General features: G+C 39.1%; 1 protein-coding gene across 1 annotated transcript in view; it reads right to left on the reverse strand.

Annotated features, from left to right (window-relative positions):
* The window catches only part of FAP (fibroblast activation protein alpha), an 82629-nt gene that overhangs the window by 12055 nt on the left and 52508 nt on the right, over positions 1-18066 (reverse strand). Inside the window, exons 18-21 of the mRNA XM_005676043.3 lie at positions 16261-16308; positions 6392-6490; positions 5852-5921; positions 4916-5110 (exon numbers count right to left, since the gene is read on the reverse strand). Of these exons, the coding sequence (XP_005676100.2) occupies positions 4916-5110; positions 5852-5921; positions 6392-6490; positions 16261-16308 (412 nt within the window). The remainder of the gene's footprint in view (positions 1-4915; positions 5111-5851; positions 5922-6391; positions 6491-16260; positions 16309-18066) is intronic.

Consider the following 18066-nt stretch of genomic DNA (forward strand, 5'->3'; position numbering starts at 1 on the left):
CCTGATGTACAGAAAACTGATATTACTGAAATTTTCTTAAATGATAGGGAGTTGGCCTCATATCAGCCTTGGAAAGTTTTGCTTATGGTTTCCAGAGACCAGAACAAGAAATGACCCAAGTCAGGTTAGTTCTTCAAAATACACTGAATTGAGCTTTGTATGATGGGACTAGTTTTATCTGTCCAGGTAGTAGTCAAAGTTGGTCTCTGTTTGTTTTTGATTTTAACAGACTCTCACTGAACTCTTCCCTCTTTATATTCCCTGCCTATAATACAGCCTATCCTAAACCCTCAATGAACTGGCCTATAGCTTGCTATAGTTTGTGAGTCCAGAACTGCAATTCCTCTGCTATACGTGAATAAACTCATTTTTAAACAATTTTGAGTTCGCCTCATTTTAACCTTTTATTTAAATTGACATTCATTATAATTGGAGCAGGGCAGGGCAGCCCACTCTAATATTCTTGCCTGGAGCATCCCATGGACAATGGAGCCTGGCAGGCTACAGTCCATAGGGTAGCAAAGAGTTGGACACGACTGAAGAGACTTAGTACATACACACACATTATAATCACTGTCTCATTTTTGGTCACATCCATCCATGGAAAAATATCTATCCCTCCCTTATTTCATATTTAGATACCCTCTGTTTATCATGGTTTGGACAACTATATGTATCTTTTAGAATATGAACATGATTTATTCAAGCTCTATCACAAAAGACCCTTCATTTGAAATCAAGTTTGAAGACAAATCTCTCCTTAGGAGCAGAGGGCCATGCTTAATGGTGACCTTCAGAAAGTCCTGGGAAACTCTCAGAAATCTAAGTGCATTGCTGGTACAAAGCAAGAGTGTTTTGGGCTAATTTACTCCATGCTTACCTGAGGGCTGGTGTTCGAGAGCCATTGTGATTTATTTAGGGAGTGTTTTGATAGAAGAAACTCTCAAAGAAACAGAAGCAGTGGAAGGAAAAAGCAAAGGGAATGAACCATTACAGAGGCCTGGATGGGACCAGGCCAGGAAAAGAAGGGGATGGGACCAAAGTGACCTCATGACCAGAAAAACTCTTTTTTTTTTTTTGGTTGCCTTAAGTGACGTTAATGTCCTTCCTCATTCTTCTCTGGAACTAGGATGGAGTGATTTGCGTTAGTTGAATAATGGAATTTCTTAAAGGGATTTCACAGCAACCATTTTGCTCGTTGCATGGATTCAAAATGCACGTTTCTGCTGCACAGAGGAGTTGGGCAGATGCCCGGGACAAACAGATGGGAAGAAGCCCCGTCAGTCACAGCTTACTCGACACTAATTCTGAAGGACACTGAGGCGTCTTCAGGGGAGAAATGCAGTAGCAAACGCAGAGTTGCTACCTGTGTGGATGCTTGTTCACAGTAGGTAGAGAAAATGGGCTGTCAACTGCGGTATTTTGGCAATTCGCCCACAAACTTCAAAAGCCAAATGGAAGAAAAGAAGGTTCACTTTCTTTGTCAAAAAAAAAAAAAAAAACAAAAAAACCCCAAACAAAGCAATCTTGCTGCTATTGCTTGAAGCCAGTTTGAAGCCATAAAATCAATCATGATTTTATGATCTCCCAGAAGCTAGCAATCATATTGCCTTGCATCTGGGGTAAAAGCAAATAACAGGTGATACATGGGAACAGGAAATTCTTAACAGCTCCCTTCCTAGGTTTATTCCAAAAGGATGACATTTACAGGAAATGATAGCGCAATAGTTAACATGGAAATGAAACATTAACACTTAATGTGGCAAGACTAGGTTAAAGGTTAGCTAGATAATCTCAGCACTTTGAGACCAACCAGGCTTTATAAAATTTACCTCCAAAATTCTGAAGGGCTTTCAGGAGGGTTATCAGAAATACTGCCAATAATGTGGTTAAATCAACAAAATGTTAATAATGGGAAAAAGCATGTTTTTCTAATTTTGGAGACTGGTCTGGACTTTACAAATTTTCACTCTTAAAAATAACCCTAGGCTAAAAATCAGTTTGAAACACTATTGATTGATTGTTATTCTATTTTGGAAATGTTTTTTATTGGTATCATGTATAACAGTATATTGTTTCCCATATAATTCTTATCGCTATCCCTGAAGTTATATAAAGTTTCAAAATTGTGGGAAAGTCTAAAGTGCCACACTTACCCCAGATCAGCAGATTTGACCCTGTAACTACTGAAGCTTTAAGGGACTCACATGTATACCACTTGCAAAGGAGACTGAAGAACGTAGGGCTCAGTTTTCCTTAAGCTTTGACCTCAAATGCATTTCCTTTGGGACATTCAGAATTTGTGCCACTGTAGGGCTTTTTTCCCCTGCTTTACTTAGTTGAATTTATTTCTCAACCTTCAACAGTATTTACTAGTATTTTCAAATATGTACATACGATTTTTTTGCTATGTAAAAAATTTAGCCTGATTGCATTTCCTAAGAGATTCAAGGAAACAAATTTCTTTTCTTTCTTTTTTTTTTTTTGCAGGATGAGGTAATTTGAGGACAATGGACAGGGAAGCTTGGTGGACTACGGTCCGTGGGGTTGCAGAATCAGACACAGTTTAGTGACTGGATGACAGCAACAAGAGTTGGAGGACTATCATAGAGGGATTACAATCCCGAGTCCTCAGGTCAGACATTCAGGGTCTGACTCCTAAAACATTTCTCTGGAAAATATGTGACTGAATTCTTTCCAGAATTATGACTATAAATCTATTCTCTAGCTTTGTCTTCTCAAAACATCGGGCTTTAAGGCCTCCCTTATACTTTTGCAGAATAATGGTTGCAAGCAAAGTGAAGGCCAAACCCAGTTGGCATCTCCACTGCTGTAGATGCACTTTGCATGGGCCACACAGACACCCCTGTTCACTGAGGTAAATACAGAGAGTTCCATGTGGTTTATTCAGTCTTCAGAAACCGTAAGTGCACTGAAAGTTGAGATTGTAAATTGCATGATTTTATACAGAGTATTGTAACTGCATATACTACTTCACCTGCTCTTGAATGGCTGAGTCAATGAGTGAACATATATCTGATCTATAGTACAAAAACTTTCTTCAGGTTCCATCCAAAAATGGCTCAGAGGAGGTAAAGGTAGATAGTTACGGCCTCTGGTCCAATCTTCATTTCAGTTCTAAGTGTCATTTATGTTATTGTGAAAAATCAATAGAATTTGTGGCTTCCTGTTTTATGTGTTGAACAGAAATAGCAATTTATATTAAGGTCAGTGCATGGATATCAGGTTTAAATTTTCAATTCATCCAAAGAAAAACATTAAGAAGTTATCTGTTCTATCTCTTCTGTTTCTTGAGTTATTCCTCTTAAATTTGAATGCCACATTTTTGGTGATAAATAAATACACAAATATATAATGATGTATGATGGTAATGATTGTTTTTAATCAACACCAAACAAATCACTTTTTAGCTCTACCAACTTTGGAAAGTCGAATTATAAACCACAGTTTCCATCTCTGTCCTTTGGATTACATGTCCCAGGTGTTTTATTGCATGGTTTCATACAAGCAAGTGTGACGCACAGCCAGAAAAGAATTAAGTCTATAATGCTGGTAGCTGCGTTACTATTTTTAAGGCATACCATAGTCTTATATGAGACATTGTATCTTGGGATTTTTCTTTGAATTACCTTTCCTATGACTCTCTGTTACACAGAAGTATCTCTCAAAAAAGTTGAAATAGTGGAAAGGCCAAAAATCTGGGTGAGTAGGAAAGACAGAGCCTCCTAGAAGTTAAGTGTGAATGATGTCTATAGATTGTGTAACATTATTTAATAATTTACTTATTAATTTGTTAGATTTTATCCAAATAGACTTTGCTTTTAATTGAATGTTTTATGTGTGTGTGTAATTAGTGTCCACAGAATGAAAATTTAAAAGCATATGATTACTTTTCTATTAAAAAACAGTCACTTGTGAGTCTAAACTCTTCTGTTTTGATTAGAGACAAAAAATACAGAAAAGTATTGTCTGGGCCTGGCTCCTAGTTGTTAAATACAGTCTGTGTTATGCACGCTACACTGAAATCAATAATCATTCGTGATATTAAGATGGTAAAAGAAACATACTAATTAATTTTCTAAATTGGTCTTTTCTGTGAAGCATTGTTTGACCTTCAGCTGTCATGCATGCACGTATATCCACAACTAAGAGTGCAATCAGACTGTGTTAGTTTTTACATTTACAAGCTACTATTCTCTAAGGTCACCTACCTGACAGCTATAAGAAATATCCAGAGGAATCCTGCACAGTGCTGCCAAACTAGGAACAATTTTGGTGACTCTTTTCTTTTTGTTTCAGGAAGAAATGATTGAGCCATAAATTGTGGTTGAAAATGTAGTTGGGAAGAAGTCAGATTATAAACCTGTATTTCTTCTAAATGTTTTCATAATGTAATTTCTATTACATAAAATAAATTTTTTTTGGTCAAATGAAAGTAGGAAAACACTTTCTTGCTAATATGATAGCTTAATCATTAATGAATGTCTGATATCTGAAAGTACATAGTGCCAATGAAATCTTGAGCCATTTCTGAATTTATGAGGTAGAATCCACAAGGCTTGAGCACTCAGATGTCCTGTTTTCTACAGACCATTCCTAAAGTTATACAAATTTTTCTGTTAATTGTGAGCCATGTTAATGAAAGGCTATTAGAATGACTAAAACATGGAAAGAGAGTATTTATCATCTTTCACTATGAATTATTTTTCTACTCTTTTCCGTGAATAATTTTTTTCTCATATTGGGTAAAAATATCCCTTGATGATTAATGATAGCTTTAGATGACGTTAGGAAAACAGACAAAAAGAATTAAGGCATTAAGGATGGAGAAACCCAAAAGTTATTGCATAACTTTTGTTGACATCAGTTTCTGTTTGAATGAGAAGGCGCTCACCTGACAGCTGTGATCTGGTCCTCAACTTCATAAACACCCAGCTTTCGATACACTGCATACAGGAGTTTGTCACCTTGGAAAGCTGTTCCTCGACCATCCACCAAGGCAATGACTATCCCTTCCTTACTTGCAAGATAAGATATCCAACTAACAGCGAATATAGACCTTACACTCTGACTGCAGGGACCACCATACCTAAAGGGAAAAAAGAAAGAGAATCTCTGATGTTTTTGTGAAACTCAACTTCCCATCAGGGCCAAGAATTGCCTTTAGTATTTCCCAGTACATTCGTATGATAAAATTTCAATAACAGCGGCATTAGAACTGGCTCAGAATCAAGAGAGGACCAGGCTTTTCCCAGAGGTTTGCTACAAGGAAGTTGTTCTGGGACACAGCCCCTCCTATTCCCCAAAACGGATACATCTAGGGTTGGCATTTCAAGGAATATGTGTGGGTTTTTCGTCATTTCTGCCACCTGCCACTTGCTAAAAGCAGGCATAAGATATACTAAAAAAAATGCATGGTGTTTTAAGCAAATTGTGTGTAGGTCAGCACTGATTTGGGGTGTGATTCCACAAAATGTATTCCATTCCCTTATTTCATTTCTAACTCAATTACATAAGATGTGAAGATGATTTACAATATTTTTTTGGCTGCAATTTCTCTATCTCAAAGGTATTCTGACACATTAGGCAATTTGCCACACAAAGGAAATTCAAAACAGCAAATGCAAGCAAGTCCATCTAAAAATCTCAAAACTTTCTCAAGTTATTTTAAATAGCCATATTTTATTTACTCTGATTAGTTGGGGAATATATAAAACACCATCAATAGGAACTGTTACTGAGGAGAATGGTTCATTCTATCTCACAAATGTGTATTTAATACAGCATGCTTTCAATAAATAGTTTTTAAACCAAAGAAAATATTACATACACTTGAATTAGCAAGGGATACTTCTTTGATTTGTCAAACTGAGGAGGAAGAATCATCTTGTACCACAATGCTTGAAAAACAAAAACAGAGAAAAATCTTCATTCCACTATACTCAGCATTATTTATTTTCTTTAATAATAATATATAACATAAAATCAACTTATAATTGGTAAATTGTGAAGAATCAAGACTATGTTTTTCTTGATTTTTATTATGTATTTTGTCTAATTTACAAGTTACTAGAAATATCGAACTATTGTTTTTCTAGAGGCACACATTCTAAAATTAAAATTAGATAAACTTTAAAAACAATCAGTGTTGAAATGGAGCTATAGAAAAAATAGCAACCCTATTCACAAACATATGAAAGATATTTCATAAAACCTTATTGCTATAGTAAGATTTTAAAATTATGATCCTGTAATATTATAGGGTTACACTATTATAGCATTACACTTAAAACTATACAATTTTGTTTCTAAAAAGCAAGATAAGTGCTCAGCTTCATATTTATTCATGAGAAGTTTTTAAAGATCTTACTAATATCATCCACTTTAAGTTTCTTTATTTCTTCTTTGGGCAGCTGAATATTTTTCAAAGCATTTTCCAATTCCTTGTTGTCTTCCAGGATTTTAATTTCTTAAAAAAAGAAGTTCATTTTTAATTAATAGAAGTTCTATAAAAAGTTTCTTTCTTAAAATGTCTTTCAATTTACTATGGATGGAACTGAAATGGTAAACGGATTGCTTAAGTATTTTCATATTGACAAGCAGATTTTTAACACAGGCTTTAAAGCAGGGATGAGCTTGTAAAAGACATCAATCATTGTCTCCTAAACTGACCCTGATGGCATCAAAACACATTTTGAGCAGAATCACAGAAGTAACAATGCTTATTCAGCCACATTTTCCTGTGTCCAACCTTTTTTTTTAATAAGTGCCCTGAGTAGGTAGCATTTTGAAAAAAAATTTGCTGAAACAAAAGTGGTAGAAATAAAATCTATATTGCTGATACTTCATATTTAAAGCAATTAAGTATACAGCTATAAAGTTTGTTTTAAAATCTTCAATGAACAAGATCAAATATTAAGTCTGTGATTTTTTCATATCTATTTCTTTCTTAAACTCTTGCTGCTGTACTTGCTTAATATAGGATATTCTTTTTTTTTTTTTTCTGGTAATTGAATTACTGTGCATTCAATTCCTTCAAATCCTTTCCTTCAAGATAGTTATATATCTTAGTAGGACAACCATATATACACACTTACGATCTTTATCTTTCATCATAAAGTGTTAGTCACTCAGTCATGTCTGACTCTTTGTGACCCCATGGATTGTAGCACTCCAGGCTCCTCTGTCCATGGAATTCTCCAGGCAAGAATACTAGAGTGGGTTGACATTTCCTTTTCCAAGGGATCTTCCCAAGCCAGGGAGTGAACCTGGTTCTCCTGCATTGCAGGCAGATTCTTTACCATCTGAGCCAACCCGAGACTCCTAAAGAGAACTCTTAAAGGGGGCACCTGGCAAAGATCTCCTAAAAAACTGCTGTTTAACTGAACAAATCCATTGATCTCCTGAGAAAAGTTAGGTTTTTTGAATAATAAGTGATGCTTGTAGCTTTATTTTTAAAAAGACGGTCTGGATGACTTCTGAGATACAGCAGGCCTGTGGACTCCTTGTTTTTGTGCTTTTTTAAAAAAGTGGACCTTGAAGATGGGGAGCTGGGGGAGTGCTTGTAACTACACTAAGTTTGCCAAACCACTTCTCTTGTAACTCTCAGTTTTCATGTACTCATGGCATTTTGCTCCAACGTGTTACATTTAATCTTAGAACAAGGATAGATGTTTTGGTATGAGTTGTATAAGATACATAATACATTTCATTTTAACTTTGGATAATCCATCAGGAAAGAGATAGTTACGGCAATTTAAAAGTTAAAACTAAAAAAGGGAATAGCAGGAGATGGGGAGAGATAAATTAGGAGGTTTGGATTTACATATATATACTACTGTGTATAAATAGATAAACAACAAGGACCTACTGTATAGCACAGGGAACTATCAATACATTCAGTATCTTGTAACACCCTATAATGGGAAAGAATCTGAAAGAGTATATATATATATATATATATATATATATATATATATATGGACTTTCCTGGTGACTCAGAAGGTAAAGAATCTGCCTGCAATGCAGGAGACCTAAGTTTGACCCCTGGGTTGGGAAGATCCCTGGAGAAGGGAATGGGCCCCTACTCCAGTATTCTTGCTTGGAGAATTCCATGGACAGAGAGCCCTGGCGGGCTACAGTCCTTGGGGTCACAAGGACTCAAACAGAACTGAGTGACTTTCACTTTCACTTGAAGGATGTTCCAGGTGATACTAGGGGTAAAGAATGCTCCTACCAACACAGGAGATATAAGAGGTGTGGGTTTGATCCTTGGGTTGGGAAGATCCCCCTGGAGGAGAAAATGGCAACCCACTCCAGTACTCTTGCCTGGAGAATCCCATGCACAGAGGAACCTGGCAGGCTACAATCCATGAGGTCGAAAAGAGTTGGACACAACTGAAGTGACTTAGCATGCACACATAACTGAATCACTTTGCTATACACCTGAAACTAACACAACATTATAGATTAACTGTATTTCATTTAAAAACTCAAAACTAAAAAAAAAAATAAGTTAAATGAATACTCAGTTCTAAGTACAATGGAGCCAGTCCTTCATTCTCTATGTGTGGATTCTGATTGTCGAACTGTCAAGGATAAAGGGAATCTATGTGGAGCAAGCACACAGAGTGGCTGTAATATTTACTTAGACCATGTTTATCATTTTGCCAACAGATGCTGGAAGTCTGAGACAATACACGGATGTTGCCTGATTGGGTTGACCTTGATTCCTTCTCTAGTCTGTTCCCAGTTAAGGACTTACTGAAATGACAAGTTGAATAGAAAAGCTTATTAATGCTTCTACAGTCCAGAGTTGCATCTTTATGGATAGTAGATGAGCAATTTTCCTACCTCTTGGAGCAAAATAGAATTTCATAGGGCTGTGAAGAGAGGGAGGGGCTGCAATTGGGTTTCTCTGTGTGGCTTTGCATTAGGAGTAGATAATATGGCAAGGCTTGCTAGAGCCCAGACTATACCTTTTACCTTCTTTTACTCATCATTGTATACTTGATGCCCAGCATGCTCAGTACCAAGTACATGATATGTGGTTGTGTTCTCCATATGTTTGGAGACGCTTCATTATGATGTAAGAATGATAGATTACATCTGATTTATTTGTTAAAATCATATTAACTATGATATATTATTCATTGATTAAATTATGTGAAGAATCTTCAGGAAACCTGATAGATAAGGCTATTCAATCAGCTGAGCAATTTTAATGAAAATCTGCTGTGTCTGAAGTGCCTAAGCCTCAAATGGGTCCTCCATGTCAAGTGTCAACTCTTCTATGTTTTTGTAGCATCTGGGTCAAGTGCTATCTGTTATTGTCCAATGACTTTACTTCACTTTGCAAAGAAAATATAGCCATTGCACTGTGTTCTCCAAACTGTGGCAGGTGGATTCTTTACCAGCTGAACTATCAGGGAAGCCCTGTTTTCTACAAACTTTCTTAGAACTACATCAAAAATTTCCTCACTCTCTCTCATCACAAGGCCAGAGATTAATTTCCTCACCTGTCTCTGGACTCCACTTTACCCCGAGGGGAGGGACATCCACTCCTTTATGCCTTCAACCATGGTCTCCACATTTCTTCCATCAGCACTGAACCATTCTCAAATGTTTATCAGCTTTCAAAAGCTAATTTAAACCTCTATCAATCTCTTCCAGGATTATCCACCTCTTTCCTCCACTCATCAGTCACACCTATTGAAAATAGTCTCTTTTTATTTACTTACCTTCTATGCAAACCTAAACTTACTTCAATCTTGCTTCTGCCTCCACTGCTCCGCTGAAACTGTTCTGACTAAGCTAATGCTCATCCTTACTTTGTTAAGCTCATTGATTTAGGTCAGGTCTTGTTTCACTCTGAAGTGCTTGACGCAGACGAGCACTCTCTTTTCTTGAGATCCTCTTCTCTGCTGCGTGCCATGAGTCCATACTCTCAAGGGTGTCCTTCTCCTTCTCTCCACCCTCAGTCTCCTTTACAGGTTCATTTTCTCTTTCCATTTCTCATGTTGGTGTTCTGCACAATTCTACTCTAGGCTCATTCTTTACTACCCTTGCCCAACCTCACTTTCCCCCTCTGCTCTCTCATGCATTTCCACTAACTTAGTAACCATGTATTTCATAAATGAATAACTTCCCGATAATTATCTTCAACTCAGACTAATCCTCCAACATTGAGATCCAAAAGTATGTCACTCCAGGACAGCTCTTCTTGGATACATGTCATCAGTACCTCACACTCAATATTCAAAACAAAATTCATCACCTCTCCAAAAACGTTTTCTCCACAGTGGGTCCTATCTTTCAATAAAAAGCATCAGTGTGAATCCATCTGACCAAGTTAGACATCCAAACAGCATCAACCTCTCCCTTATATTTATGAGTCTGAAGGTTGATGTAGTCATCATTAGGAAACATTTCTTAACCCCCTATTCCAGAGGAGGAGCCCTGCTAATATGCTCTCATGACTCTCTACTTTCCCTCTCTTAATACTTTAATCCCATTGTGTTGTAACTGTCTGTTCACACATTTGCATTCCCCACTGACCTGTAATCTCCTGAGAACAAGACCATCTCTAATGCAATATCTGTTCACTTTTAGGATGTATTTTCTAGCAAAGTGCCTGGTTTAATGTAATAGGTGCTTAATAAATGTGTATTGAATGAAAAATTTTGGCACCAAATGCAAAGAGAAACTACAAATAAATAGAAGACGTAGCATCTGCTCTGAAAAGCTACTCTGAAACTTATCTGCACTCCAGTACTCTTGCCTGGAAAATCCCATGGATGGAGGAGCCTGGTAGGCTGCAGTCCATGGGGTCGCTAAGAGTCAGACACGACTGAGTGACTTCACTTTCAGTTTTCACTTTTATGCATTGGAGGAGGAAATGGCAACCCACTCCAGTGTTCTTGCCTGGAGAATCCCAGGGATGGGGGAGCCTGGTGGGCTGCCTTCTATGGGGTTGCACAGAGTCAGACACGACTGAAGCGACTTAGCAGTAGCAGCAGCAGCCCAGTATAAGACTTATTAAACTGGAATTTTGAAGGCGGACCTGAGAATCTGTATTTATAATAAACCTCTCTGGAGAATTTCATCATGGGGCAAGTTTGCAGAACTGCACTATAAAAGAATTTTCATTGGTTTTGAGAGTTAAAAACATGTAAATACATATAACTGTTGGGACCTAACAAACGCCATGATAGGCTTCAGGAACTAAGGTAGGACTCACGGGAAAGGCTGAGTCATTGCCCAGTGAGGTCATCCCCGCGGATGCCAGGACTTGTCTAATCAGCATACTCCCCGTAACCTGGTTTGAGTTTATCAGGACGTAAAAGACATCCCCCTGCAGCCAAGAGCCAATTAGTAAATACCAGGAAACCCCTGCAGCCAATAAAGATTAGCCAATTAGTAAATACTAGGAAACTGCTGCAGCCAATCAGCCCTTGCCAACTCTCTGTTCTAAAACCTATAAATACTGCTGCAAATCTGGGCTCGGGGCTCCTTGCTCCACTCCACTGCATTGGATGTGGCGGGAGCCCCAGCTCAAACTAGAAATAAAACCCCTTCATGCTTTTGCATTGCTGTGGACGTCTTATTCTCTCAGTTAGGGGGACTCGGACTCTAGGCATAACATTTGGGGGCTCGTCCAGGATCCCTTTAACTGGGAAGAATAACACTCTCCCGGTAGAAGGGGTTTCCTCACTAGGAGGAGAGATATCTGAACACCAGTGTTAGTTCTGGTTAAGACCACCATAAGGCTGAGGCCCAGCATTGTGCTGGGGAGGCGGCTGGCTCTGTTCTCTGGTTAAGCCCAGCGTAAGGCCAAAGCCCGGCATTGTGCTGGGGAGGCGGCTGGCTCTGTTCTCTGGTTAAGCCCAGCGTAAGGCCAAGGCCTGGCATTTTGCTGGGGAGGCGGCTGGCTCTGTGGACGCCTTGTTGGTAAAATTACCTCGAGGGAAAGAAAGTTTCAGGGGGGCCCAGGAAGACCTAGTGCTGTGTTCTCGGCCGATGTGTATTTGTTATCTGTTTGTCGTGTCTGTGTGAGTGCCGGCATTGTCTCTGCTCTTGTGTGTTCATTTTGTCTCCTGTGTTCTTTGTAATCATGGGGCAAGCGACTTCTACTCCTTTGTCCCTATGACTGATGTTAGTACTTAGATCTGAAGTTCTGTGTCTCTATAGGAGGTTTTCTGAGAGACTGTATTTTTGTATTTAAGGGCTTCCCTGGTGGAGCCAAGGTTAAAGCGTCTGCCTGCAATATGGGAGACTTGGGTTTGATCCCTAGGTCGAGAAGATCCCCTGGAAAAGGAAATTTTGCTTTGTCTGGCAACCATGTGGTTTAGACCTGCCGCCATTTTGTTAGAACTTGATTTTCTTTCCCTGTGCCTTGAGACCAGGGCTCTCAGGAACATTTATCTGACACTGAGGAAAAAGGAAAAAAAAGACTTGAAGCTAGATCTTGCACTGTGTCTGTCTAAATATGTCTTGGTAATATTTTTGTATATGAGCTCTATTTATTTGGCTTAAACAATAAATTCCAGGTTCATGCGAACTGGGAAATATTCAATGTTAAATACCTGATATTAATGTTTGTTTGTTGACCTATCTAATACAGACATGTCTTAGAATAATTAACATTAAGTAGAATATTTTCATTGTACCTAGGATTAATCTGTTATGTGATGTTAATGTAAAATTTAATTGAATTCTTGAACACCCTAAGTTTGTTTCTGAAGCTTATCTCAGTAATCTATCTTTGGATGAAGATCAGACGCCTCATGACCTGCAACCAGGACTGGAAAAAGACATAATTTAAGGGACTGTCTCCAACATGGATGGAAGGACTTTTATCAGGAGAAACTACACTACACCAGGATGAGAAGATGACAACATCAGAGGTAGCATATAAGTCAGATGCTTTTCTATCATAGGCCTGATCCTATGCTAGTTTTAAAAATCAATCCAACTGTTGGGTTTGTGACCAACTACCTGTGTCTAGTTCTGGGTTACCTTGGTAAATTTCTCTACTACCAGACTCTAACTGGTTGGCCCTGAGAAAATTTACTTAAAAAATTAAATCATACTAAAGATAATCAGTCGAGTAACACTAGAAAGCTGGGCCATGTGCCTTATAGATGGTGCCAATATATAATTTCCCTGGAAGATAAAGATTCTACAGGGCAGACTAAGTCAGATGCCCTGAAGATATACTGGGCTACATCTAATGGAAGTTCTTAACATAAGTCTTACTTGTGACTTTACTAATACTGCTGGCTATGTTATTTGTATTTCCCCTGTCTTACAAAATTGCTGTTTCTTACACTGTCAAATGTGTGTATGAGGCCTCTAATAGAATAATATATAGTCCCATATGAGATCGATGATGGTAACAGTGTAACTCTAAATATGGCAAGAAGCAACAAGAGGGAATATTTTCCTGGATCAAGAAGCTAATGACAGGTGGTCCAGAGAATTTTGGATACTGTTTTATGGCCTAATCCAGTAACAGCACATTGAGTGGCCTGTCAACAAAATCTTTGCCAAACCTGAAAATGGACATTCTCAGCACCATGGGATAAAATGGTCATGAAGTGCCCCCCCTCATAATCATGGTCAAGTTTATGAGCAAAAAGGGGCTCTGCCAACTGAAGAATGGCACTCTCCATATGCATCTACAAAGATTAAATCATGGCAGCTGCAACTGCTGACTTTCAACCCCCCTGAAAGGAGTTCAGGGTGAAAATTAGGAATGAGGCACTCTGCGCTCTGGGAAAACTGGCAGAACAGGTCGTCAGATAGTTAGATCTTTTCAGGAGAAAATTTTATGAGTCCCAATTCTTGCATCTTCTCATATCTAGAGAAACACTGACGTCATTAATGGTAAAAATCTGCTTTGGCTATTAAGAAATAGTTTCTGTTTCCGGGGACCAGAGATGACCATCCTGGTAGGTCTCTTGTTTGGCCCTTGTCTATTTCATCTCTGAGAGGAGCCAACTAAATTGCTGCAACTACAAGGGTAAAAGCTGGTCTCAGATGTGGAAAACCCCAACTTAGATCAGGTAGAGAGACTTCTGCTCTGCTAGGCAGGCCTACGCCCATGCACAGCAGGAAGAAGTTACAGAAGAAAGAGACCTCCGCCCCAATTCCCAAAAAGTATCTTGAGTATGAAGTCTCTCAGGGGGCCTATGTGCTGTGTTAGGGGAAGAACGTTGTTTTTATGTGTATCACTCAGGGGTAATCAGGGAGTCCCTGGCCAAGCTCACTCTTAGCCCCTGTATCATAAATAGACTTATCACATTTGTTAAGGAGCGCATCAATACAGTCCAGGTACTAGTACTTAGGCAGCAATATCAGGCCCTGCCCCAAAATGCTGAGGAAGATTCCTCAGTATAACAAAAGACGGGGGGGGGGGGGGGCGGGGGGAGGGGAATGTTGGGACCTAACAAACGCCATGATAGGCTTCAGGGACTAAGGTAGGACTCACGGGAAAGGCTGAGTCATTGCCCAGTGAGGTCATCCCCGCGGATGCCAGGACCTGTCTAATCAGCATACTCCCCGTAACCTGGTTTGAGTTTATCAGGACGTAAAAGACATCCCCCTGCAGCCAAGAGCCAATTAGTAAATACCAGGAAACCCCTGCAGCCAATAAAGATTAGCCGATTAGTAAATACTAGGAAACTGCTGCAGCCAATCAGCCCTTGCCAACTCTCTGTTCTAAAACCTATAAATACTGCTGCAAATCTGGGCTCCTTGCTCTACTCCACTGCATTGGATGTGGCAGGAGCCCTAGCTCGAGCTAGAAATAAAACCCCTTCATGCTTTTGCATTGCTGTGGACGTCTTATTCTCTCAGTTTTGGGGACTTGGACTCTGGGCATAACAATAACATATATAGGCACATGAACATTGTACCTATTTTGTAAGTATTGAATGAAGTGATAAAAGTTTTGTAAGTAGTACAAAAATTGGTATCTAGCAGGAATATGAGAATAGTAAGAAAGTGGAAATTCATTTAAAAAGAGAAGCTGACCTTTATTTTGCAGCCATGCAATTACTTTCCCCAGATTCAAATGGCTAAAAGTTATCAAGATTATTTTATGCAAATCAGAGATTGTGTTCTCTTTTGAGAACAAATGAGAATTACACATTTATGGTGATTTCCATTAAAACAAAGACTTAGAAATTTGAAACTAGTCTTGCTTTAAAATTTCTCTCACTGAAGGTTGAAATGAGCCAAACTCAGAAATACAATATGTTATTCTTTAAAGTATTTCATTATTAGACACAAGGTTAAAAAAAAAAAAAAAAAAAAAACCCCAAAACTTCAAAACAAAACTAAATTCACAGTTTCATTATTACAATGCTTGTCCTGTCCTGAGCTCCTGAATGGACTCTGATTTTCCTCATTGCCTTATTTTCACCTGTATGTAGGCCATTGAGCTGGCAGCCAAACTAATTCCAAAGCAGTCAGTCTCCTGACTTGTCACCAAAGCTGTCCAAGGACAATCACAGGCTTGAGTGCTGAAGTCCCTTTCCATCCTTAGATTCCATCAACTTCAACCCCACAACGTTTCATAGTAAATCAAAAGGTAACAGAGAACCACAGGAAGAGTCTCAGGGCAATTATACACTTGTATATCTCCGTCGAGAGTAAAAATGGTCATCCTTGAGCTGTGAACTATTTTTGAACCAATATCACGAATACAGGATGGAGGAGATCTGTCTTGATAGCAGCTGAAAATGGAAAGAGCCTCCAAATTTCAGGGCCCTCATACGTGGCAACAGTGTGATGTAGCTGTTAAAACAAAAAAGCTAGCATGATAGTCACCCTCTGCTTCGAACTGGAGTTATATCCGGAACTCATCTCCAGTTCGGGATGTTAAAAAAAAAAAAAAACAAAAAACAGGCCTTCTTATTTGGGAGGGAGAGTGTACTAAAAATCTTCAGTTTCCTTCCAATTTTAAGCTTCTGTGTTTTTATAAGGGTGATTGGTGAAGACAGGATTAATTCGTCTTATATAACTCATCTGCTTTATGCCAGGTTCTTACTGCAAATAATAATTAACTTTCATATGATCAGGTTTGACAAAGAATAGGTTGATCAATATAATCATAAGCTATGCACTAAGCTATATGTCACTGCTCCCCTTGCTGGTGTGGGGAAGCTGTCTTGCTTCCTCTCGTGTCACAAGAGTCCAGGATTTCTTAAGACAGCAGCATGTGGGAGACAGTACCTTGGTCGGTGCGGCCATCATGAAGGGTGGAAATGGGGAGGCCTGGGCCTGTGCACAGGATGAAACAAAAGCATGGCTTAGTTTTAAAATAACATTTAGCTTTCAATAAGAATTGCTGGTCGTATTTATGATTACTGTCAAGCTCAATTACCTCTTTTACTTATGCAACTATTTTTTTTCCTCCCATAAAGAAGTAAACATCCCCTTTTAAGTTGCATTCAAACAATACATGAGACCAGAGCCCAGTCAAAGAACAGACATAAGAGAAGAGTTGCCTGTATATATTTCCAAGAGTGATCCTAAATAGTCAGTATCTAATTACACAAATGGGCCCCAGAAGCTGCAGTGATAAATGGCCTTCTGGGAAGATAGGCTATATGGGCCAGTTTTAGCTGTGTCTTTAACTTGACCAATACTCAGATTATATTTTCAATTTTGCTTCTTGGTTCAATGTTCAGTTTAGTTTGGTAGGTAGAACTCAGCAACTTCTTTTTCTTTCACTTAATTGCTATGAAATTTAGTCACACAGTTGTATCCGACTCCTCGCAATTCCAGGGACTGCAGCCTGTCCAGCTTCTCTGTCCATGGAATTCTCCAGGCAAGAGTACTGGAGTGGGTTGCCATTTCCTTCCCCAGGGGATCTTCCTGACCTGGGGATTGAATCCGGGTCTCCTGCATTGCAGGCAGATTCTTTACCAACTGAGCCACTAGGAAAGCCCCCTTAATTGCTATAGGCAGAAATATATTTATACAGAAAATATTTCCTGTTCAATATGCTGTGACAGGACACATTCCCTACGAAACAGACCTAGAAGGAGGTCTGGTTTGTGCACCAAACTTTTGTGCACCAAAAGTTCATCTGGGGTGCTGTATTAGGATCCCAGCTGTGGGGGAAGAGAAAAAAAGGTGGGGTACTGAGGGAAAGTGGGTCGAGGTGCAGTCACAACAGAGACCTCAGCCAACCTCACTGGGAGCTCTGGAGCTGGCTGGCCTTCAGAGTTGTCTTGAATGGAGCCAACTAGTTCGCCTTTTATCTCCCAGAATGGAGTGATTCTTGATTTTGGCCTGAGAGAAGAGCGATCTCTGGCTTGGGTGCAGGGGGCCCAGCTGTAAGCTTTTAGCCACCAGTTCTCTCAGCAGCTGGAGAAATGAGGACTCAGTCCTGAAGGTAGGAGGTCTGAGTGGCAAACCAGTGTCCACCATATATTTCAACATGGAATTCAGGTTCTCTGTACAGAAATTGGCCTTTTTTTTTTTTTAATCTTAATTCCCCAATCAGGGATCTAACTTTTGCTCTCCTGCAGTGCAGTGGAAGCATAGAGTCCCAGTCACTGGACTGCCAGGGAAGTCCAAAAATTGGTCATTTTAACAATATCTGTAAATATTTAAAAAACTATTACTTACTAGAACTATAGAATAAATAATACCTGGAAATATGTTTGTAAAGTTATTAGAAACCCTGGATGTGAGTAGTTCCTTCTTCTGCCTTGTTCCTGACATCTTTCGGCCTTCAGAGAAGATGCTTTTGACTTGCTTCTCAGTGTGCTAAAAGTGTTAAACGTGGCAGGCCCCATGGGCGAAGCCAGAGGCTGTCTGGTTATACCCATATTTGTATGAGTAATTGTGATTCTGGGGTCTTAGTCCCATTTTCCAGTTAACCTTTATAGGCAATAAAGCTGATATTTTGATTTCCTGCCTGACTCCTCAATCTGACCTGACAGCGAGGAGAAAGGATATCATTTAATAGGCTCCCTCAAAAACCAGCAATGCTTACTGTGTGGAATCTCAATTTGATAGAATTTGATT

Source organism: Capra hircus, chromosome 2, assembly GCF_001704415.2.
Source record: "Capra hircus breed San Clemente chromosome 2, ASM170441v1, whole genome shotgun sequence".
Lineage (NCBI taxonomy): Eukaryota > Metazoa > Chordata > Mammalia > Artiodactyla > Bovidae > Capra > Capra hircus.